The sequence below is a fragment of the Cygnus atratus genome, chromosome 1, assembly GCF_013377495.2.
Source record: "Cygnus atratus isolate AKBS03 ecotype Queensland, Australia chromosome 1, CAtr_DNAZoo_HiC_assembly, whole genome shotgun sequence".
NCBI lineage: Eukaryota > Metazoa > Chordata > Aves > Anseriformes > Anatidae > Cygnus > Cygnus atratus.
In genome coordinates this window covers 146,798,879-146,824,739 of record NC_066362.1, presented here as the reverse complement: position 1 = coordinate 146,824,739, position 25,861 = coordinate 146,798,879, and the positions used below count along the sequence as shown (strand labels likewise).

Genomic DNA, 25,861 nt, shown 5'->3' with positions numbered 1-25,861 from the left:
CCAAGAGATTCAAAATGGTGATAATGACTATTACATTGCAAAATCAGCTATTAAAAACATGCTGAAAAATATCTGATGGATTTTTATTCTTTATAAAAGGAAGCAGAACGAATACTGCCTCCAAGTAGCATCACACCTTCAAGGTACCGGTTGCTCACAACAGCTGCAATTACGCACCTAAGGACACCTTATAAACTCTCCTGACTCTGCTTGTCTGAAAGTGGAAGGGCTTATCACATCAGGTTACAGCTTAGTCCCACACACAGACATCAAAGTAGTAATATTTTAAAGCTGATTGAGTAAAAATGACCACCGCGTAACTTTCTTCAGGAAGATGATGAATGGGAATCATCTCCAACTTTCCTGACCACAGGACGTAGCACAAACAGAAACTCTTTCAGGTCTTAACAGCTACAGTCTACGCACAATATTTAAACATTCCCAAGATTGGTTTTCTGACGCAGAAGTCAAATGGCCCCTACACTGTAAGGCTTCAGAGCAGGGTTAACAACCAAGCTGCCTATCAGGCACAGCCCCTGGACTGTAGTAATTCCTCAGCAAAGGAAGAAGTTGCTTAGGAAATGCTACATGGCGTGGGCCAAAACCTTGCCCAGGATCATTTGGATAATTTGGCAGTATGGATAATAATGCTCAGATAACTGGGAATAAATATGCCTTGGCTCTGTTTAGTTTACTACTGCAGACAAAACCAACATGTATTCTTGTGTCTCTGGGGATTAAAAAACAAACAAATACAAAATATTTCAGAAGTACCAGCACAAAACACAAATCATACCCTCAGCTGTTCGCTGCGTACTGTGCCCACAAAAATAACTGTTACTTCCTTTGTCCCTTCACGCCAATTGCTCTGCCTGATTCCTAACCTGATTTCGAACCACTCCATTTAATTATCGCCTCCACTGCCAAAGACATGCACACACAACTTAAATTAGCACCATTTTTTTAAAGTATCTGTAAAGGTACGAGGTATAAAGATGATGTCCCCTTGATCAAAAGAGATGTAATCTTCAGGCTTGGATAGAGAGGGATTGAGTAAACAAGACAAGTATTGTCTTTAGGGGGTGCAGAGCCATAAGATAAAGAAACATGGATTTTTTCCAAAATAAGAATCACAAAGGCAATACTCCTATTCCGAAGAGCAAAGCTAATACTAATATAAAAGTAGTCAGGCTAATACTAATATAAAAGTAGTCAGAAGATCTCTTGCAAGGCCCCAAGAAAACAGCATTTGAACTTCTGAAGAGAGTGAGAGAAAGAGCTGTTATTTTCCCTGATCAAGACTTTGATTAACCAAAAGTTAGGGTTTTCACAGAACTACAGACTGGCTGAGGCTGGATGGGACCTGTGGAGGACATCTAGTCCAACCCCTGCTCAAGCGAAAGGAACCCAGGCCCATCTCCACGCGGCTTTTGAAGGCCTCCAAGGAGAAGACCCCACAGCCTCCCTGGGCAGCCTGTGCCAGCGCTCACACAGCACAGAGGTGCTGCCTGGTGTCTTGATGGAACCTCTTGGGTTTCAGTTTGTGCCCACTGCCTCTTGTCCTGTTTATTTTCCAATTTTCTCGTCTTTTATTTCCCAAAATAAAAGTAATCTTACACAATGGGAATAATTTAGGAAGCTGAACTGAAGCAGTTACACCAGTAAACACGGATGGAGAACTACAATAGCACTGTGCAGATGCGTGCAATAAAATATTCTGGTGACAGACCACAGTTGTAGATTTGCAGGCAATGAACAGATCTTTAAAGAGCTACCTAATTTCCAGCTAACCACTATTACGTGAAATGTTGTCAGACAACATTTCTTAGGAAATCTAGATTATGACAGCTCACTGTTGTTCAAGCAAGCAACTAACCAACAGCCTTCCAAAACCCCAAAGCTTTGTCAAAATCTTAGCTTGTCTGGAGAACAACTGATAAAGCTCTGACTGCATACAGAAAAGGACTACCGCAGCATAAACACAAAAATAACATCTGCAAGACAACAGAATTATTGTTTTTCAGGCAAACAGACAAAGCTTGCTTAAGCCATCTAATTCCTGTGAAGGCCAGTAGGCAAGGAAGAGTCTAAAGCCAGTGTCAAGTGTCAGAAAGATAACCTCCTGTCAAACAATCAACTTTACACATCGTCCATTAGTCGAAGCGGAGGTAAATAAATAAGCAATCCTACAGTCTCACAGTGGGGCACACTGTGAAAAAGGGCCCCACACGTGTTTCTCTGATCAAACTTTCCTTGGCTGTTAGTGAGAGGCTGAGGAGAGACACAAAGCCTCGCTCAGTTCATGCGGAGAAGACTGCAGTCTCTTGGGAAGGGAGACACAACAGCTTTATCATTTGCCTTCCTTGAACCCCCTCCGTAGACAGGACCAAGGCATGGTGTTCAGAATCTTACATGTTTATCTTTTTGCTCTTTTCTCTGCCTTCAGAACGTAACTTTCACGGAAAATCCTAAAAAGGTAATAGTTTCCCTTCAAATTAAAACACCACCTAGTCTCTGAAATGGTGAGGACAATTTTTTTTGTGTGTGTGTGTGAATTACTGGTAGCTTTAGATAACTTCTACCAAACTAAAATCGGTACATGCTGAAAAAACTTCTTCTTGGCTTCCCACTCAAATTATTTTTACATACGAGAAGTACACCGGTTTCGTTACAGTACATATGACAGTAATTGCTAGATTCAGTACTGCGAAGTCTCCTTGTTGCCTCTTATCTAAATGCATAGCCTCACAGCCTTTATATCTTTTAGTTTTGAACTGCTAATAAGAAAAATAGAAACTTTAAGCTTTTTGCTCTTCAGGACTCTTCTGTATTTCACTATCACACAATAAAATTTGAAATAAGACAGTTCTGTAGATCTTTATCTTGGTGAAAGCTCGCTGTAATAACCTTTCCAAAAAAAACAAAGAGCCTGAAAATAGATGGTGACTATTGCCCTAAGATCACCCACAGTTTCTAAACATCTTCCAGAGCAGTTTGTAACAGATATTTGATAGTCACCATCTGCTTGAAAGTCTACTCTAGCTGGTCACTGTCCAGAGTTGGAGAACACTTGACAGCTAGGGCCTGAAACATAACTCCCCTCTCCTGCCCCCCAAAACAAAAAGAATTTTGCTGTGTGCTGTATTTTATTCAAAGAGTGGCTTTCACCGAGTGATCAAAAGCTGTCAAGGCAATAGCTTTAAATTATCAGAGAAAGGTCTAAACACAGCAGCTTTCCCCATGAATGACAGTTACTGTCATTGCTTTCTAGACGAGGGAAAAGGAACAACGATGAAAAGGTGCAGCCTTGTCAAATTTTACACAGAAACAAGAAACTGAAGCAAAGTCAGCACGGGTATAACTGGGAGCTACGGAAATAGGAGATAACCACAAATGACAGCACGTACAGGAGGCAGCAAGACAGCAGCTTTTCACATTTGCTTTAGGCAGGTGGAACCACCTAGGTAATCTGAGAAATCTTAGGTTTGGACTTGGTAAAATGCCAACCAGTGGGACCTCCTGCTAGAGAAGGTCAAGGGACACAACTGCTGTCACCCGATCAACTATATATGGCTCCTCACCGGAGAAGATATTTTTTAAATTCTGCTCATTATCAGTGCACACTTGGAATGATTGAGCCCAACTCCAAATGCATTAAAATGTATCATTGCAAAAGTCTGTTATGTAAACTCAGACAAAGACATTTTAAGTGGGCAGTTTCAAAAGCCAACCTGGAGTCTTATCTTCAAAGATGAGAAAAAGTCTCTGATCTGAGGATGAAAGAGTTTTGGTTTTGTTTGTCCAAGCACTGCAGGTAATTATATTAACGTGAATCAAATGCTAGACCTGCTGACATTTAGATCCTGTCATGTTATACAGTACATCAAAAGAGCAAAAGACGGGACATAATGTGTAGCTCTAGAATTTAGGTAGTTATCTTGGAAAGCTAATTATTAACTATTGTGGTAAACCTTGGGTGAAGTCATTATTGGAAAATGGGCAAATAAGATAGGGAGAGAGATTATTCTCCAAAGGTTAGGTCAAAGGAATTACAAGCAAAACCAAACAGTGCAAAAAATGAGCATAAAATTAAAATAATCATATATTCCCAGAGTAGCTGTATTTCTCGATGTTTAAATCATCGTTCTTGTAAATTAACTCCAAGTTTCCAGAAGCCCAAACTTTTCAGGCAGCATCTCTCAGCCCCTTGAATAGAACTGGAAATAACTGCTTGTTCTCGGAAACCTCATTGATCCCATGATCAACTCACAGGATCCAAGCACCTCCATCAGGCAGAGTCAATCTCAGTGATGACAGTGGTGTGAAGTTGGCTGGATGCAATTAGAGACCAAAAAGAGGTATTTAGAGAATTAAGATTAGTATATTGAAACGCCAAAAACAAAGCTCAGAAGACAAAATGGTTAATTTCACCTACCAGGCTGTTGAAAGATGCTTATATAGTGTTTAATCTGCAAAGGCTGCACAGACATTAGTTATTTACTTGCTACAACCTGACTAAATGACAGGGAGGAAAATGAAAAGAAAAAAAAAAAAGCAAAGGCCCTAATGAGGGAGGGATTGAATAATATTAAAACCAATTATTCCTTTTCTGCTATTGAATAAGCAGGTGTATGTGATAGGCTTCATTCAAATATTAACAGCAGGCAAGAACAGCTAGCCAGCAGCCAGGAGAAGCACTGGTGTCCCAGGTTCACGGCCAGAGACTGCTCTTTATATGCAGACACCACAGTCTGTACTTGCTCTGTATTCCACCTTCAAGATAGTGCGAGTGTGAATTACCTACCAAGGTATGGATTTGGAAAAAATGCCTTGGTTACCCTATCATACCTTTCACATTGTAATAATGATGACAAAACCCCAAACGTATTCCACAGCTGCTACACAGACACAAAAGGCTCTCATTTCAGGCACAATATCTGTTTCACCAGGCACTGGGCAGTATGTTGTCAACACGCTACAGGCACCAGAGCCAACCGCAGCCTCCTTAATAACAAACCTAAATACATTACACAAATGGGGTCACCTCTCTTACGCAGAGCAGAGCCTCATATCCTGTGAGAAAGAGCCCCAAAGGAGAAGAAGCTATCGCTTCAATCTATTTTCTGAGCTTTCTCACACAGACATGACGACAGCACTCAAGGGCAACCTCATCCGGCCTCGTAAAGACACCACAAGTACCAAAACAATTATTTTACGGCCTTCATTTAGATATATCCAAACCTTCAAAGCAGTTCTAGCGTGTTTCGATCTCAATCATATTACCAATGTAATACTACATCACATCACCAACGTGTGTTACAGCGATCCACCCCAAAAGTATCGTGATAACCAAATGTCTTGACTCAGCTGTTTTCATATTTTAGAGTTAATGGAAGCAGTCCTGCCCTATTAATACTCCCTGTAACTGACTTGGTAAGCAGGAACTGTCAAAAATCCTTCCAAACAGACTGCAATCAACCCAAATCTGTGATTTTAAGTGACAGAATGAAGCTGGGATGACAATGTAACTTTCCTCAGAATGAAGCAGAATTGAGATGTCCCTAGAAAAACTCACGCATGTTACTTTTACTATGTTGACTGATAAACAAAGTGACAAGTTTTTATTACATTGATATCACTTTCTAGTTTACATTCTGCTCTTAAGGTACAGCTGATAGTTGAACCAATACCAGGAAGGCTTGAGTACTTCAAGTCAGCTCTCTACACCTGAGAAGACAGAACAAGTCTCAGCCTAAACATGTTTTGGTGATTGTCAGCTGGAAAAAGGAATGAGATCCTAAGAGCTTCAAATAATAAAGAAAAGCAAATACCAATCATGCCTTTCTTCACTCAAACTCAAGAAAAATTATATACCAAAGAAATCAAATCCCGGTGTCAAATCATAGCAGCATAGCAAGTATTCAGAAGGATGAATTTGACCAGGACCTAACCTGAACACAATGCACCTACATGTGTATGCTTCTCTTTCTGACATAGCAAGATGCAGCAACAGCAGAGTCACTCCCCACAGTGATGTCAAAAATGTTTTACGACATCTCCCATTTTGAAGTGATAAAACATCTATAAGTTTTCACCCAGGATAAGGAGCCTTGCAACAACAGGGAGGAAAGGGACTAGAGCATGAGGTGAACACATCTCCTCTCTTTTATTCACTTGGCACCATAAAGCGAAGAAACAGCAGCTTTTCTGAGTGAACTCAAATAATGTATCAGGAGCTCACTATCCATGATTCGCCTTCACAATTTTTTCAATTTATCAGATCATGGACAAAATCAAGTAAAAACAAGTAAATACATACCAGCAACCAGGGCCAAAGCTAAGCTTCTTCATTAATAGTAGCTGGCCTCAACACACTGGCCAGCCTCATGAAATTTTTCCTCCTCAATCATTTTTATTTCAAAGTGAGAAAAAAATATATTTTTCAAAATCCAAAGCAAAAGTTGAACTCTGCAATTAACTGTAAGACTTTTGGTAGTTCTGTCAATCCTTCCCAGTCCATATACACCCAGAGATATGGCCAGCTGGGAGAAAGGTATTAGTTCTAAATCTGTATTTTGTTTAAGGAAGATTTTTTTTTTGAGAATGGAAAAATTACATGAGTTTTTCTGGACCACAAGAAATTTATGACCTGACACCTCAGACAGCTTCTCTGATAAAACTCTGTGGAAAAAGGAATATAAAACTATTGACTTTACAAATAAATTGTCTGACAAGAAGGTTGTAAGTGGGTTACTCAGTAGTATCTTGATCTTTCCAGGCCTATGAAGAAGGAAAAACTCTGTAAGATTACAAAAAAGTCCTCGTAAGAGGACTAAGAGGTGAACTAGCAGAATAGATTTACTCTTACCTTCTTTTAAAATACAGCCAGCTCTGTTCGTATAGCTCATTTAACTCTGTGATCACTGACCTATCAAGACAGTATAAACTAACCCAAGACACGTATCCAAGCAGGCTACTCAACCTGACCTAAGCCAAGGAATTAACAAAGGCAATATAAAAACACTCCTGAAAACAGTTTTCTAGAAAGTTCCAAACATTAAAGCAAGAAAGTCTATACATATCTACAGCAAAGATCCATGCAGAAAATGACTGAAAAAAAACTTGGCTTCTGCATTTCAGTAAGTTTTATCTTGTCTGGTTTTGTGTAGATGTTATGGTAGGAGCATGCTAACAGAGAAAACAGAAAAACAGCACAAAATGTAGACGGTGGTAGCAAGAGCAAGGCAGCTATGACCAAGACACAGTATACTCTCAGTATACTAAATAGTATACTATTCAAATACCCTGACTTCTGCAATACACACTTCTAGATTCTCCACAGGAAAGCAAAAAGTCAGTCAGCAAAATTACTGAACTGGCTAGCTGGTTAATTTTTAATTAATGATTTTATTAATACCGTCATTGCTGAAGGAACAATAATGCCTTTGAGAGAACCCCTGACTAAGAAGGAAAAGCTACTATTGATAATATTGACTACTCATTGTCCCAAGAAATACAGCTATGATTTTTCAGCTCAGGCAGTGAGGACACACAGAGCCAGGTGTTAAAGCTTCATCTTTCCAGATCCCAGGCTGCAACATGCAGTTCCGGCTCTCCTACCTTCACACACAGGAACAGAGAATGAAGTCACGAGATAAAAATCACAGAGAAACTTGCATTATGGGTGTCTCTAGCATGGGACGTTGCACTAAAAATGAATCCCAGAAAGATCTGCAGCTGTGGCCACACGGAATTGCCCTGGTAACACTGCAATGTTGGATGCCCATTTTCATAACCCTCCTTCGGCAATCCTACTCAATCCTCCTCATATAACATTCTTCACATCCTTGAAGTGACAGGCATATGCCAAGGACCTGAAACACAACCGCACAACTTCTAGCTCACACACCTCTGTTAGTCATGTTGTCACAGGTCGGCTACAGCAGCTCAAAGGAGCCAGAGGAGCCCCTACTTTCAGAAGTGTTTTTTCCTTAAGGTGATCCCCTTTGAGGTGAAGGCAGATACCCCTGAGAGATAGCAGCAGCCAAGTCACAGAGGAGATGATAAAATGTCAGACTTCTGGCTGTACAAAATGGCAGTTGAACCCTGGCAAGACGCCAAGTTGCTCAAACAGTGAATTGAGAAGTCCACAGGGCCATAATTATGATTAGCATAATAAGAGGGTGCTACAACAGCTACCTTATTACTCTGAAGGGTCACAGAAAAATTATAACAAAGCAAAGTTTTAGGGAGGGACACAAAAGAAAACAATGACGTAGCTCGGAGGTTTTTACCCGGAGTTTCTCCCATGCGTGAAGCGTGGCCCGGGAGAAAGTACAAAGACTGTTTAAGAGATCAGGCTCTGAATCAGGAGCAGCCAGCCATGCTAACAGAACTCCAACTTCTCTTCAACTTATAAAAGATCATACGAACAACGTGACACTGAAGACAAAAGGATTTCACTAGAAAAATAGGCTGCTTGTGTAAATTTGAATTAAATACGGGCACAATACAGTCAGTCAGGATTTTTTCCTTTCTAACTAAAAAAGGCTATTTTCTCTTTTCTTCAAATGAAACAGAAGAGATAAAAATAACAGAAATTTAACTGACAAAATTTGAACATTCTGGTATTCACATTTTTTCATTTTGAATGTCATATAAGCAATATTTACAGAGCCATTGATTCATGCAATTAGCCAGCTGTCTGGGTGAAATTAATCAGTTATAACAAAAGTATTACACATTATCATCGATTTTCAGACTTAATGCTATATGGATATGAAAATGTCTAGATTCATCACACTTTGTACAGGAATTTATAGGAGAGATAAAGTTCAAACTCAAAAGTTCTTTTTGCTAGCAGAAGAATAAGAATTTCCATTGAAATCTGAATAGCACAGAAGACACCGATTGAGAAATCCGCATATAAAAACCCACATATTTAGTAGGCACAATTTGGTCCCGACAAGCAGAAACGTTACTGTTTATACAGTCACTTCCATTTTTGATTATGCTGCTTCTGTTTTTCCTGTAAGACTTTTCCATTACCACAGATAGCACGAACTAAAAACGCTTCTTGCGAGGCAAGGTCAACCATTCCCATAGAAGGCAACCATACGCTGTATCCCAAGTGGCACTCACCAAGACAACCTAAGTTACAAGCTAATACTGACATTAATATTTTCCATCTCATTTGTTATTGTATGGTATCAGACAAAACATCAACTCAACGTCTGCCTTTTGGATTTTAAAGGCTAAAACAGCTGGACTTGTAAAAACCCTGCCCTGCTATCTCCCCCTTGATTTCAGATTCCCTATGTAAAATCCACAAAGTCAAGGGTTTTCTTCTGTCTCTAATAAAAATAAAATTCAACCCTTGACACCTGTCTGTTGACTGACCTCTTTCTAAGCACCTTGTTCTACAGACAGGAAAGAAAGCCACCATTAGACTGTAATATACTTCTTTCAACTGCTACGGATTCCAACTGAGGCATCCCCATAAGGGAAATATTCTAATATTCTACTTCTCACACACCAAAATATCTCTACTGTCATAAACCTTTCCTGACAGAAATATCTGGCAAATATGGTTTTAAATATGTTTTTTCTAGCTTTGCTATGTACACCAATGGACTTTAACACACAGGGGTGCAAGCTAAGCTCAGGGCCATAAAGGTAAGGCACACATCCTAAATCTCATTTACAGTGTTCATTGTATACCATCGCAACACCTAATTGAAACAATCTATCCTGTTAAAGTTTACCAACTGGTAGCACATTTCAGAATACAAGTTCAGGGAAGTGCACACTGATTTTCCCAATTAGGACAGCCACTTATCAAACCTGTCATCTTCACGTTAATAAACCTTTTATTTTAGATAACAACATCCATTTATTCCCCAGCAGCAGCTGTGTATCTGATGCAAGATGCTTATGAAGAAACATGAAAATAAGTGCCCCCCTTGCCCAGTAAGTTCAGGTAAAAGACTATAGACAAAATAGTGAGAAGAAACAGATATGCTACTGTTAAATATTTTTTGGACAGAAGAAGCAAGAGAACATACTCTATTTGTCTTTCAAATGCAGATTCTAAAATGCTGACTTGTAGTGAATCTTAGCTCTGGATTTTGCTACTGCTCACATTTAAATGCATTACAATCACAAAACACATGTCAGCAAGTAGTGGAAAGCAACATCTGATAGTACTTTACAGTACTGATAGTACTCTGATAGTAATGAAAAACTTCACAACTGATTGTTCTGCAACAAATATCTAACCGTTTTTAATGAAAGGACAAAACCAGGCTTTTTTTCATAATTTCCAGCTCACCCATCCTGTAACTCAGAAAAAAAAGAAATGACACGACACAAACTAATCAACTGTCAGACTGAAATGTTCAAACTAGTAATCTCGACTTGTTCACTAAAATATATATATATATATATATACTCATTAAAAAAAAGGTAAGTCACTTACAGGACTGGATGAACAATCAGCTCTGGACTATATGATTTGATTACTGTTGCTGCATCTTTGGTACAAAACACATGGGATAAATCTGCACCCTAAAAAAGAAAAAAATACAAATAGAATCATCAATTCTGTACTTAATAACAACTTAGTCATTCCAAAGCTTATTCAGTAAATACTTCATCTAAATTCCTACTTCTTGGTGGTTGAAGCAAACTTTTTGTATTTTTTCTATTTTGGCTTATCATACCATGCAATGTTTTGGAGAAAATTTATACCATTTTTTGCATCTACCTTCCAAAATATTTTTTTCTGTTTCTCAACAAAAGGATGACCAAAAACACAGATCTTAAACTTTTACTCACTTGAGCATCGTTTCTCATTTCAGATTAGCAAAGACTAAAACAGCATGTGTACAACAGGAAAAAAAGGCAGGAGAACATAGTTGAACATGAGATAAGCTGCACTAGAGAGGAAAAGTAATACTGTAATATACTTGCAAAATAGAGCTATAGCAATCTACGAGTACTATTCCAGTCCTACCATTTTTACTCAACAGGCCAAATCCATAGCAGATAAAGGCTGGCACAATTTCAACAGGTTCCCTTCAGTTAAATAAAGCTGAGGAGTTTGGCCTCAAGCTTCCATTATGAACTAAAAAAATCCCAAGTACACTTAAAAATTATGTAAGCAGTGACCAGAAAGCCCTGTCTGCTATTTGTCTTCCATGCTGCAATTTCACAAGGCTAAGGAAGTGTCTCTTCTGCTTTACTTCTACACATTTAATACTTCAAGCTTCTATGCAATTTTTAAATTTGACCCTATGGTTCATCCTATGCAGGTGTAATGAGCTGTGACCAAGCAACTTCAACAGAGGACCTCCTAGTGTACTACTGTATTTGAACATAGTGAACAGAAAGCTGAGTGCTTTAGCATTTTATATAAGATTATTAAATGATATCATTTCAGTTTTAAATCCTTGAGGGACTGCATCTTTTGCGGGGAGAAGGGGAGAAATGCTTGCAGTGGGGGAGGGAATACCAGAATTGGTACATACTGAAACATGCCTTCAGAAGAAAAAAACATACACGATGAAAAGGCAGTACTGAAAGTGCTGGTATACATATAGAATATGTGTATCTGAAAAGCATGTATACATTATGTAAGCATGATTTGTTTATATTTGTATAATCACAAATGTATTTCTGTAGCGTGCTGTAAATCTATTTTTAGCCAGTTAATGTGTCACTAAAATCACTTCTAGGAAAAAAAAAACATTGGGAAACACTTCTGCTAGAGCTTATAATGTAAATAAAACATGCTATTAAAAAAAATGCATTAGATTTAACCAACTACGGTTAGACTTATAGCACCCACGAATTTTATTAGCCTAAAGCTCTAAGTTTTGAAAGAAAGTTACTTCATTCAACACACTTAGCAAGTATGGAAAAAAATTCTGAAGAATTCTGACTGCCACACTGAAAATGTAACTTTAAACACTACTCTAAAGATATTTGAGAATCTATTTCAGCAAGTTTTCAGATTTCCTTTCTGAGCCTCTGATGAAACAGTTCTCCCCTAAAACATCCCGTTTTTTGACTTATCTCTAACTTTACCTTGTACAGAGGAAATACTTCCAAAAAACAGCAAGTGACACACAAAATATTTCTACAAATCCAGAACTAAGAATTTTCTTTGTTAAATAGAAGACCTTTTAGAACTCCAATTTCAAGTACAGCATAGAGCAAATGCCTTTTAAAAATGGCACTAAGTCAACATAATTGACGAAAAGTTCACTTTGGATTGGTAGAGAACACGTACCGCTTTGAGAGCTGTAATTGCAGCAAAATATGGTGCTCCTGTGTATCTAGAATGAAATACAGTTTAGGTTAGGAAGCACATTCATGAGGTTAGATAATCTGGAAATCACTCTACCATAATGAAGTCTCGAATTCAAGGGCAAATCAAAAAAAAAAAAAAAACCTCTCTCTTTTGTTTGCTGTCACAGACAGACAAAATCCTGCTATACTGAAGTCAATCTCAAACCTTGCTTTGATTTGAAAGGAGCCAGGATTTCACCTTAGACACCTGATCTTTTCACAGAAATATTTATAAAGATCATGCCATAAAAAGCAAACTCTTCTCAGACAATCATCTTAAAAGTTTGGAGACAGACAAACAAAACAATAGTTGAGCACTGTTTGCAAGCCAAGTCTGGGATCCATGACCTAGATCAATCCCATCTGGTTTTAGATGCTTAACTGAAGTACCTAAACTGGGACCACAGTTGTCCGGAATTCTCTTTATGAAGACTGAAAAGAGGAATATGGGCAGAATCATCTTCCAGAGGTGCCTACTTCTGCAAAGACATTAAGAACCTAAGCCCATTAGACCAACAGGAAAACTAACTCCTGGCTAATCAACCTAGCTACAATATAGCACATTTTTGCTCTTTATAGAATGTTTATTAATGGCAGATCTCCAGCAGCAGATCTCTTTTACAGAAGATGCCACCTCTACTTCAAAAGGGGAAAACGAAAAACAGGAAGGTGTAGTCAGTGTAGTCGTTCATGCAAAGTATTGTGCAGATTATTGAAAGTGGCCAAGAAACAGAATAGAGGTTTTATTTCTTGGTCAGTACAACATTTAACTGATGTACACTGTATTATTTTTTTTTGAAACATACTATTTCTATCACTCCAAAACATCATAAATCAGGATATTGATAGAATCTAGTAAACACCACAATTCACCAAAACAAAAAGCTCACAGTAACACAACATTCTATTCCCCATTTAGAGATCCAGTTCCCAAGATACCAAAATACAACGCAGATCAGCTGTGCCACTGTCTTAGTCTGTTTACTTCTATAACCTCATCATGCAATGGGAAAAGACATTAATACTGAAAGTAAAGTGCTAGGGTGGTCAAAAAAGACTGAAAGGGTAGACACAGACACAAAGTACACTCTAAGTTTCAATCACATTCATCACCAAAGTTTTGGATCACAACCTTAGGGCAACATGCTCTTTCATAAGCATGCATGGTCATGATGATGGACTAGTAAAGCCCTCTAGAAAATTCTCCCGTTTTAAATGCAAGGCGAGCTTGAACATCTTCCAGAAGCAGTAATAATATCCACAACCTCTTGGAAACAACACCCAGATTTCTGTTTAACTTACTCTTGACATCCTCCAACAATGCCTATACGTCCATCTTGACCTTTATGCCTTTTTCCTGTTAGAGGAGGGATAACGTTGCGCACCAGTTGAAAAATATTCTCCATATCCTTCAGAGTGTGTGTTCGGTGCAGTGAAAAAGTTCTCTCTATAACTGAAAAAGAAGAAAAGCCTTACTGTAAAATATGTTCTTTTTTAAACTAACATGAGCATTTAAGTACTCAAACACAAATAAAATCACTCAAAGATATACAAACTGATGTACTTGTAAAAACCGAAAGCATTACCACCTAAAAGCCTTTAAAACACCAAGTAACTAAGGAAGGTGATCATTTTTAAAATGAACTTAGGGTCTGAGGCGGAGAACATTCTCACTGCTCACAGTACTAACTTAGAGCTCAAGTAGAGAGAGAAACAACAGCCCAGAATAGTTATACGTACACTTTGCAACTTAGAACTATTGTCAATCTGAAATCACTTCCATAATTAAGCTCAACTGAAATAGGTACACTCAGTAAGGACTAAGCACATCCAGACACGGAGCAAGCACAGAACAGCTAAAACCACATTTTATATTTATACCCTACCTTATTTTTACTTCCCCTTAAAGGCTTCCACATCTCAGCAGAATCAGGGCCTAACTCACTGCTCTTATTTTGGCAGGTGGCTACGAAGCATAATGAAAAGTCTTTCTGCAAAACTATAATCCATTGCACTAGATGCAGCAAGCATTACAAAACTAACACAAGTTTTAGCTGTAACGCAACTACTGATCTCTGATGCAAGGTTACATTCGACACTACATATTAAAACAGCTATACGCTCTGAACGCTGTATGCTCAAAATACTGTTCAAAAGACTATGAAAATTTAGAAGAAAGAAGTATTTCAATAATTACAACTAAAGCAAATTAAAGTTTACCTATCATGGGACAAAACAGAAGACCAGTACTTACATCAATGACGTTTTAACTAAAAATTGCAGTAAATACACTAAAAGAATAAACTCTTGTATTTCAACAAAACTCATTTACTGTACAAGTCTGTTGAGCAGAGCAGTTTATTTAAACGTTAATATTTTACTCCTTCACTTTATCCATGTTTCTTTTATTTATTTTTTTTTTTTTTTTTTTTTTTTACAGATCTCCAAAATATATTCCAAGGAACTGCTGAATATTAATAGATAATTACATAAAAAATAGGTCCCACAATAGTCCTAATTTCCACTTGTATAAAATTTAGTAATCCCACCCATGAAGGAGAAAGAAGAAAAAAAAGATGTGCCAGAAAATTTGGACATAAAAATGAAAAAAAAGTAATAAGCAAGAAAACTCTGTATCTGCGCGCTATCAGCAGAAAGCATCTTTTTCTCCATCCTTCACAAAATCTAAACCTAACCAGACACACTAATCATCAGCAATAAAATGCTTTAGTGTTCAATAATAATAAATACTCCTTGCTGATCTTTTGCTTCTAAAATCCTCCTATAATACAGGCATTCTGTTTCCACTGAGGTAAAAAAAATATATACATTCACTTTGTTTTGGATTACGGCCAATATAGCATTGCAGCAACCCCTAGTAAAACAAAACACTCATCTCCTCTGGAAACAGGGCAGATTAATTTCTTTAAATCACACCTCATACATTAACTGGTTTTCAACCACACATTAAACGTACATATCGTACACCTTAGGAGGACTTGAGAAACTCCTCTGTTCCTCTGTTACTGATTTTTGTTCATTTGTAAATATAAAGTGATTATGTAATAAACAAAAGAAAACTGAATTACGCTGAAAGAAGTTCTTTGTGGAGCCCTACACTTACCTACATAAACACTACGGCATATTTAGCTATCAACAACTGCAATCCTAACTCCTTAGAAGATGTGTTGCTTGAAGCTTCATTTTTAACATTGTATTACAAACGCTTTGTTACACCTTCACCATTTGAAAGATTAGAAACCTGAGTTTCTCATTACTACAGTTAAATATACATAAAGCATTTTTGCACAGTGTATTACAGCTGTACAACCTGTATGGTGAAATCCAGCAGGAGAAACTAGACTGCAGTTTCGATCCCATACAAATAATAAAACTCCTTCAACTTTTCGCAAAAAACATTTTAGAAGTAATGGTAAAGCCTTGTAGGTACCATCACCCCAGTTGAGAACCTCAAATGACTTCCTTGGAGATTTTCTAAAGCACTTTAGGTTTCCTTTCCTTTAAAAGTAAAAGCAGCGGTTAAAACACAAAATCCATAACCATGCTGTAATTTATCGATATAAGTCTTTTGACATAGAGGATTGCTACTGACTAACTATCTGATCAAGAAGAAACACAACACAGTCACCTAGCCTAAACCCCTACAGGCCTGAACACCCAGTTCCCGATCCATTTTACAGGGAAATGCCCGAATATTTAATGTAGAACTGAAAAGGTTTCAAGATCCTCTCAGGAATCAGAGCGTGCCTTTTAGGTTCTGATGTGCAGGATTATTATTCAATGCTGTGGGTTTGGGTGTTTTTTTTTTCTTTTCAAACCGCAATTTCTCTTTCCAGCAGTGTGAAACTCAGAATTAAAACAGAACGAGACTTGTTTCAAGACAGCAGGTTACAACCACCGGGTCCCAAGCTGACTCTGGTTTCAGCACTGACAGGGTACCCGTTTTCCTCCTGCTCATCAAGTCTACCTCCACATACAAAGAGACTATGATAAGGATAAATGACACAGAACCACAGAGCTTAGAAGTCTGTTAATGAATGCTAATATCTGATTATCAGCTTCTGGCCCACACGTAAGTTACAGAAGAAAAGGTCTGTGCATAAACACCAAGTCTAGAGTTCTTGCTTTGCCTTTTTCTCTAACATAAATTCAGGCCCCCAAAGAATTTATAGATGAACTGGTATAGAATAAAAATATATGCCAGTATTTCCACCTTGTACTGTGTCTACTACAGTAATATGGTGTTTAATTAAAAGATAGGATTCAGAATACATATTTAAAGAAATTTATTTTAAGGCTGGACTTTAACATTTGACTTACTTGAACGTAAGCAAAATTCAAGTCTTATCCCAACCCTGAAAAAACGTATGCATATCCTTAATTTCACACACTGAGTTAGTCCTGTTAATTTCAATAGCAGCAGAATTTCTGCTACAACATACCTGTTTCCACATAGTTTTCAGCAAACATACTACTTGTCTTTTATATATAAAACTTCTCCTAACTTCGTTTTACAGACATGTAAACGTGGAAAGAACTCCCTGATGTTTCCAGGATTTTAAAAGTGTTATTTCACTCATTAGAGTTTGTTATAACTAACAAATCTATGTTATATAATCAGTACAATGGTGCAAGTGACAATTTCGTTTTACATCAGACAGACACCTTCACCACGGTATTAAATAGTTCCAACTACCATTTATTTTGAAAAGCTGCTTACTAACAGAGCTTTCACATAGAACCTTTAAAAAAACATTGCTTTTATTTATGCTATAGAAGGAAGTACCTATCGGTGGAGAAAGTGCTGCTGTCACAGCATTATAATTAAAGTTATCCCCATATGAGCGATGGTTTGCCCTCTGAGGTGGACTCGCTGGTATAGATTGTGACCTTTGTGATACCGTAGAAGAAATTCCTGCCAACATCTGTCCCAACATCTGTAACATCTGGAGCTCTCGAGCATGCTCAGCTTCACGACGCTTGTCCTCAATTTTGAGCCTCTGCTCTTCGTATCTGTAAAATTTCTCTTCTGTATCCACGCTCTGTTGCAGGAATTTTTCCATCATTTTATCCAACGTTAAATTTGCATGGCGTTTTTTTGATCTTTTGGGCTGATTGAGAGGTGGAGTAACAGTAGGAGCGCTTATTTCTTTAAAGCCTAAAACAAGAAGAGAGAGAATTATTTTTCTGAAGGACTAAAAAGAAAGAACCAAAAAAATCTCCCTACGAGATGCGGACCGAACGTGTCACTAAGTTATTATTCTTCCTCAGTGAGAACTGTAATTATTTCAGATATTTATATTTCAGAGTACCAAAGCAAAAAACCTCAAGCTTCTACAAAGTCGTAAAGGTAGCACGAAAATCACGCAGACATCTTTTAATTGTTGTAGTACTAAACTTCAACAATGGGACTCTTTTTGATCTTGTAAAAAGGTTTAAGTGAAGGCTATTAAACAGTATAGGCTCATTTGTGCATTGCAGGTAATTACATTAATCTAAATTGAGTTTCAGTCTGTTGGCATTCTGGATTTGCATTTCAAAAGAACATTAGTGTAAACAACCCTTTGATGGGGTTTATGTGTAAAAAGAAGGTTGGTTAAACGTCAACCAATTGGCTGATTCCTCAGTGATGTCAACTGCTGAAGACAGGTTCACGTTTGTATTAAAAACATAGCATTAATCTAGATTCAAAACAAACAAATAACGCTGCCCCCCCACCTCCACAACACACATACAGAGCTGGGGAAAAAGAACGAGAGAGGAAGGGGCAGGCTTTATCTAAAGACTTCTCCTGTCTGCCAGCCTGCTGAAGTTGGAAGCAGGGTTTCCGAAACAACCCAAGCAGTTAATTACGTAAAAGCTACCCCTAGCTTTCTGGCCCGTTTCTGCAACAATAAGCAGATTTTTCAGGTATTATCTTCACCGTCATCGTAATACTGCTTAACAGGACCGCACGTAAGCTGAAGGGAACGGGAAAATCCTCCGGCGAGAGGCGCTACCTGACGCCTCGCCTCATCTCCGCTTCCAGTTGGCTTCCCCCTGCTCAACCCCAATAAAACCTCCTCTCCTCAGGGCCTCCATCCCAGCGTCATTTCCCACCTGCTCCCCTCCCGGGCACCCTTGGGAGGCCGAGCGAGGTGCAGAGGAGGGGAGGCGGCGGATTTGGGAGCGATGCAGAAGCGGCCGGAGGGGAGGCCGCCCGCTACTCACCGTCGCCCGGCGGCACCGGGATGGCGAAGGGTGGACACTCCACCTTGATGGGGTGGTCGGCGTACGAGGAGCACTCCCCGGAGTCCTCGGTGAAGTTGTCGCGGGGGGACTCCAGCTCGGCGTCCTCGTCCAGCTCCGTGTCGACCTCGCGGTTGTTGTGCGGCGTGCCCGGCGTGGGCGGCCCGCCGTGGGGACCCACGGGCTGGGGGCCATCGGGCAGCGGGGCGGCGGGGGGCTCGGGGGCTCCGTCGGGGCCCCCCCTGCAGCTGAGGATGCGGTCCATCTCGTCGTAGTACTTGCAGATCTTGCGGGCGTGCCCGTTCTTCTTCAGCCCGTCCCGGGCCTGGTAGTACTGCCGCTTGAGGCCCTTGATGCGGATGCGGCACTGCTCCGGGGTGCGCTCGAAGCCCAGCTCGGCCAGGCGGCACGCCACGTCCCGGTACACATGGCTGTTCCGAAAGTTGCCGTCCAGCGCCGACTGCACGTCCGCCTCGCCCCAGATCTCCAGCAGCGCCCGCGTCTCCAGGTCCGACCAGAGGAAGCCCCGCGTGTTCGTGATCATCCTCGGCCGGCCGGGGTCACTGCAATGGCCGCGCACCGGGGAGAGGGAGGGACGGGAGGGGAAGGCAGGGAGAGGGAGGGACGGAGGGGAGGAGGGAGGGGGCTCAGTGCCCGCTCGCCGCTCTCCCAGGGGGCGCCTGCACCAGCCCCGGCCCGGGAAGCGCCGGGGAGCCGAGCCCCGGGACCCGCATCCCAGCCCGGGCCGCCGCCCGCACGCAAAACTTTTCCCGGCGCCGCCGCTGCGGTCACCTGCAAATAGGGGGGGGAGGGGGGTTGGAAGGGGAGGGGGGGATAAAAAATAAAAATAAAATAAAAACCCCTCCCCCGCCGCTCGCTCGCCCTCCGCCGAGAACAACGAGGAAAGAAAGGACGCGCCGCCGCCCCGCTCAGCCGTGCGCCGCCGCTCCCCCGCCCCGGGCTCCTCCGGGAGCAGCAGCAGGACGGCGGCGCTGCCTGCACTTGGAGGCCCTGCTCATGGCAGCGCCTCCCTCCTCCTCCTCCTCCTCCTCCTTCCTCCCTCCCTCCCTCCTCCTCCTCCTCCTCCTCCCCCCGTTCCTCCCCCCCTCCCGCCGCAGTGGAGCGCGGACCCTTCGCGCCCCCGCAGGCAGCGCGGCAACCTGCTGCCCGCACGGGCACAGACACCCTTACACACCCCCAGCCCCTTGCACACCCCCAGCCCCTTGCACACGCACAGCGGGGTGCCCGCCGGCACACGGACGCCCCCCGCTTTGTGCCACCCCCCCCCCCAGCCCAGCAGGTGAGCGGGCGCAGCGCTGCCCTCCCGACCCGCTCCGACCCGCGGGGCGCAGCCGCTGCGGGGACGCTCACACCGCCCCGTCCCCGCGTCCTCCCCCGGGGGGAGGCCGCGCCGCGCCGTGCCCCGCTCCCCTCTCACCTCGCCGCAGCGCGGGGCTGCCGCCAGCCGCCGCCGAGCGCGCAGGCAAGCGGCGCACCCAACTCATGGGCTCGGCTTCCGCCTCCGCGCCGCGCCGGGGCCGAGCCGTGCCGGGCAGGGCAGGGCAGGGCCGGCCTACGCGGGCGCCCCAGCCCGGTTCCGCTCCGCGCCTCCCCGCGGCGCCCCGCGGCCATCCTGCCCCCCGCCGGCGGCAGCCAATGGCGGCGCGGGGCCGCGCTGAGGTGGCGGCAGCGCCGGTAATGGCCGCCCGCGGCCCGCTCCCAGGCCGTCGCCTCGGGGTGGGCTCCTGTGTTCGCGACTAGGGCGATCTCAGGTTGCCTCCTCAGCCCGTCGGCAATTAAAAACGCTGCGGAATTACCGTTTTTATTTATCGCTGCCAGCCTTTGGAAGCTCCTCGCCACCCTCATCTCACCGGGCTTTTCGAGCAAACCTCCGATTTGGGAGCGTGATATATGGCGAAGTTTCTATCTATATCCCAGACACGTCATCTTAGAGCAGTATTCTTGTAATATTTTCTTTAAAACGCACCAAAGCCGGTGGAAATACCCACTAGTGTTCATCTCTGGTCCTACAGTACCTACATAGTGCAATACATCAAAATACAAGAAAAACTGAAATTTTTAGGCACGAGATACCTGAAACATTGAAGCTCAGAATAGTCCTAATTTCTGCCCTACGCTTCTGGGTATTTCCAGCAAGACTGTTGTTAATTTTTCAGAAAAGCTTCTGGCCTAATTAGAAGTAAGATATCAACGTCTCAATCAATATTTTGCTAGGATGAAGACAGACGACATTGTCTTTTACATTTTTTTTTCTTTATATAAGGATGTGGACAAAAAATCTGCCAGATTTGCCTGGACCAAACCCAAACAAGTGATTTGTGCCCTTCAGCTTTGGAGGCATCATTTTAAAAAGCCGTGCTGTCTGCAAACTGCAAGACAGACGACCTGGGCTTTTAATAATCCGGATTGAACAGTAACACAGGTACCGAAGCAGAAACTTGGAAGCCTGACAAGTGCACTGTCAAGTTTTAATTTGTTTGCTGAAAAGTTACTCTTCTATAGGTTCTGGTATCTGATATGATTTTAAAACTAATACCGGGCCAGTGAAACTTGCCTTGTATTCAGTCAGCACAAGTAATGCTTTTTATCCTTTGGTTATTTGACTGTACTGCAACCTAAAAGATAGATTTGATGGCTAATCATGTTTAGCTTTCACATGAATTCTAGCCCCAAAAAGAATTACCAGACTGTTGAACACCACATTTCTTACACTCATGTTTTGATACCAACTGGAAGGATGAAGACCAAGTAGATTTCCTGTAACTCCAGCACCGATTTAATGTCCAGGAAAGAGGGGGAAACGAACAATGAAGATGTCTGTTTTGATCCCATCAAGTATTTCTAGCTCCACCAAAAATATGTTTTGTGCCCTGCAAAAGAGAGAGGAAGAAAGATATAATTGTAATGTTGTTTTTCATTGTCTTCTCTGGTTTCCTTTGTAGCAGTTTTGTGGAATCGGTGGTGTTTCTGGGACCCAATTCTCAATTAAAGTGTAGAAGAAAACCTAAAGGTATCTATGTGCTTCCTGTATGTCAGCTTTGTTTAGGCTGTTATATACCACCCTTAACATCAACTAATCTAGTCTCACCATACTTTAACTGTACATTAGCAAACACAAGTGTAAAACCTTAGAGCAAAACACATTGCCATTCTTCCAATGTTCTACTACTCTGCATCTAACTCTAGTTAGATTATTTTCGTATTGTACTGGCTGCCATTTCTATACCTTGTACAGTGTAAATCCCTAACTACTAGTGCCATCTCTGAGTGCAGCATCAGGACTGTTACTTAACTGGGGGATGAGGCAGGGAAAAAGAGCCATTTATAGAACTACAGAAGATAAAATGTAGATGAGGCAAGAGTTCACATGTCCAACAGAGAGAAAATGCAACTAAAAGAGGCACTGATTTCTTTAGGTAAATACTGTGCTTTTTTTTACCGAGTTCCTTTTCTAACAGGTCTGTCCATTTGTCTGCATGTTCATCTCTCACATGAAAGGAGGGAATGACTGTGCAAACTTCCCTTTCATACTTTGGACTAAAATCCTTCTTGCTTCACTGCTTGTTTCTCTGTTGCTGGCCCCTAGCTCTTCAGCTTTCAGTTCCAGCATTTTACCCCTTTTGTAGCTGCACTGTCACCGCAACATAGCTTCCTCACTAGTGGAATAATTACTGCAAAGGAAAGCTGTACATCATTGGCCTACCTGAGAATTTCCTACTCCTGCCAAAGCAGACAAGCAATTTGAAGTTTTACTTAGTAGTAGGTGGCCACGGTCGCTGACAGCAGTTGCTTGCTGGGAACAGAATGTATATACATAGATGGGGTGAAATATGGGCTGTAAGCTAGATGTAGAGATCCCCAGATAGCGATCACTCTGGACCATTGTTCTCATCTGCAGGCTCCTGCTGAATCTCCATTCACAACTGCTTTCTGTTTCAGATCACTTTGTGCCTACTCAGTCCTTGCCACTCATTTGGATTGTGCAATCCTGCCTGCCCAAGCCATTCCAAGGTGAACGTGGACAGCAGGTGGCAACAGCAGAGCTTGCAACATCCTTTGATTGCATTCTCCATTCAAATAAATGACAACCTGTATTGCAATCACCGTTTTAGGTCAGAAAGCATATCCATGTTAATAACTGCAACAGAAGGTTTAATTGTTTGTGTGGAGTGAGGGAGTGGAGGAACTCAGAAGTAGTAATTAGCTTGGAGCTACCCATAAAGTGTGACCTAAGATTTTTGTTGTTGGAATGGGAATGTGGAAGCACTTTTCACCATGAAAAAGGTGAAAAAGTCAAAAGTCTTTATTTCATCTGAATGTTTACCTAGTTAAATATTAGGGTTGGAATTGATAGTAGTAATGGAGAAGGCAGTAATGGTGTAGGCGTTAAGATAAAGAAATAAGGGGGCAATTCTGCAGGTGTTATTATCAGTTAAATTTACTGCCATGAAAGTGAGTGGAATGAGCATGTTTTACAATAAATGTTGTGGCTTTCCTAGTACAGGACAAAATGGATTTTTATACCATTTAATTTTAGTCTCTTAGTTTTGATGTCTCTCTAGGCTGCAAAGAAACTAAATGTTTTTAGTTAAATAAGACAACCTGAAGCTATAATTAGTCCTGCCACTATACTTCTGTGCATTCTTATATTCAGGAGAGAGGACAGCAGCAAAGTATTACTGACAAGCACTTACTAAAACACAACATACTGGTTTGCCTGTAACATTTACTAAACAGGAATGTCACATGGCCTGAAGAATGGAAAGGAAACTGTAAATGGGAACAAATATACCTACACTCAATTAAATAGTTTGTAATAATTTAGTCTCTACAGTTTCTTTTACAAGAGTGGTACAGATATTTAGATATATTGAGTATGATAACATTTTGAATCCCATGCATCACTAGATAATTTTTGTTTTACACAAAGTGGACAGTAAGAACTTTTCATTTTGCTAAGTGTTAATGGTGAAAAAAGCAGGTAACAAGGAAACTGTAAAGAGAATATTTCTGTTTTGTCCTCTTCTTAGAGCAGTAAATAAGAATGACCTATGTACTGCAGTAAAAGTGAAGATTTTTTTTGTGGGCTCACCCAACTGATTCAAACAAGTTCCTGATACCTGGTGCAAACAAGCATACATACGGTTGCATGACTCTTAAGCAACATCCAAAAAGTTAAAACAAATAGTTTATTTTGGTAGCCTTCTATCATGGGGTTACAGCATTGGTGGATAAGGGACAGACAACTGTTGTAATCTACCTGGACTTGTGCAAAGCATTTCACACTGTCCTGCACCACATCCTTGTCTCTAAATTGGACAGACATGGATTTGACGGATGGACCACTCAGTGAGTAAGGAATTGGCTGGATGGTCACACTCAAAGAGCTGTGGTTAATGGCTTGATGTCCAGGTGGAGACCAGCGATGTGGTGCTCTTCAGTGTGGGAGTGTGGCCATGAGGGTCGAGGAGCGCCATGGTTGGTGATAACATCAGGCTCTTAACGATGAGGCCATCAGGAATGTAAAGAGTTTAGAAGGAACAAAGAAGGGTGATTCAGGAGATGCCTTGCTGTCTTGGACTGCTGGTTCTCCAGCAGTTAAGGCATGGAAGTTGCTGGGTGTTTGCTGTTGCCGTGCAAAGTTGTTGACCAATGAATAGTTAGTGGAAAAGTACTGCTGTGGGGTGATTGGTATAAGAAGGGAGCCTGTCCTCAATAAGGGAGTTGAAGATATGTCCTCAGTAAAGAGAGCTGAAGTTATGTCATCAATAAAGTGGTAGCAGTTACTGATCCTAAAAGAACCCTGATGTCTGTGCCACACTTCGGGGGTCAGTGCTGGGACCCGTGCTGTTGGTGACCATCTTTGTTGGTGACATGGACAGTGGGACTTAGTGCACCCTCAGCAAGTTTGCTGATGACACCAAGCTGTGTGGTGCAGTCAGCATGCTGGAGGGAAGGGATGCTGTCGTGAGGGACCTGGGCAGGCTTGAGAGGTGGGCCTGTGCAAACTTCATGAAGTTCAACTAAGCCAAGTGCAAAGTCCTGCACCAGGGCCGGGACAATCCCAAGCTCAAATACAGGCTGGACAGGGAATGGATTGAGAGCAGCCCTGAGGAGAAGGACCTGGGGGTACTGGGAGACTCAACATGAGCCGGCAATGTGCACCTGCAGACCAGAAGGCCAGCCACATCCTGGGCTGCATCAAAAGCAGCATGGCCAGCAGGGCGAGGGAGGTGATTCTCCCCCTCTGCCTTGCTTTTGTGAGACCTCACCTGGAGCCCTGCATTCAGCTCTGGGGCCCCCAGCACAAGAAGAGCACGGGAGTATAAGAACGAGTCCAGAGGAGGGCCATGAAGATGATCAGGGGCTGGAGCACCTCTCCTACGAAGACAGGCTGAGGGAGTTGGGGTTGTTCAGCCTGGAGAAGAGAAGGCTCCAGGGAGACCTTACAGCGGCCTTCCAGTACCTAAAGGGGCCTACAGAAAAGCTGGGGAGGGACTTTGTCAGGGAGCGGAGTGATAGGACAAGGGGGAATGGCTTTAAACTAAAAGAGGGTAGGTTTTGTTTGGAAGGGACCTTAAAAATCACCCAGTTCCAACCCCCCTGCCATGGGCAGGGACACCTCCCACTAAGATCAGGTTGCTCAGGGCCTTGTCCAACCTGGTTTTGAACATCTTCAAGGATGGGGCATCCACAGCTTCTCTGGGCAACCTGTCAGTGCCCCAACACCCTCTGAGTGAAGAATTTCTTCCTAACATCTCTTCTTCAGGCTGAGCTTGATAGCTTTGCTTGGGTATTGTCTTATCAATTGTACATACACGAAAGTAAACTCCTTGCACAAAACACAGCTTTCTGCACCTTTAAGAGAGACACAGATACTCAAAATGATGGACAGATTTGTAAAGTATAAATTGGTTTTACTTTAACTGACACATTTCACTTCAGCCTGGGAAACACATAGTATATATTGAACATAACTGCTAGAAGAAGACTACATGCTATATCCACAAAGGGATTTGAACGCTGAAAGGTTCCTCTTTCAGGTACCTTGCTTTCTTTTTTTTTTTTTTTCCCCTGTAATATATTGCTAGTCATCTCACAGATCCAGCATATCAAATTTAGTGGTGTCCCCAGGTGTTTCTGGAGACTTTGTAGTAGCTTTCCCCATAATGCCCTAAACCTTGCATTTGTTGTCAGTCGCGGATTGCTGCATGCCATGGGTGATGTCTTTGCCTCCAGC

At 41.8% G+C, this 25,861-nt stretch overlaps 1 protein-coding gene across 3 annotated transcripts in view; it reads right to left on the bottom strand.

Annotated features, from left to right (window-relative positions):
• NAXD (NAD(P)HX dehydratase) overlaps nt 1-20,206 on the bottom strand; it is a 49,017-nt gene extending 28,811 nt beyond the window's left edge. The window contains exons 1-6 of one of the 3 annotated variants that reach the window (XM_035565588.2): nt 20,039-20,206; nt 18,583-19,392; nt 17,159-17,530; nt 13,654-13,804; nt 12,293-12,338; nt 10,478-10,566 (exon numbers count right to left, since the gene is read on the bottom strand). In XM_035565588.2, coding sequence (XP_035421481.1) covers nt 10,478-10,566; nt 12,293-12,338; nt 13,654-13,804; nt 17,159-17,530; nt 18,583-19,392; nt 20,039-20,105 — 1,535 coding nt within the window. In that variant the 5' untranslated portion in view covers nt 20,106-20,206. The remainder of the gene's footprint in view (nt 1-10,477; nt 10,567-12,292; nt 12,339-13,653; nt 13,805-17,158; nt 17,531-18,582; nt 19,393-20,038) is intronic. The other 2 variants (XM_035565589.2, XM_035565590.2) reach the window with 2 other exon arrangements.
• Nucleotides 20,207-25,861: the final 5,655 nt, after the last annotated feature.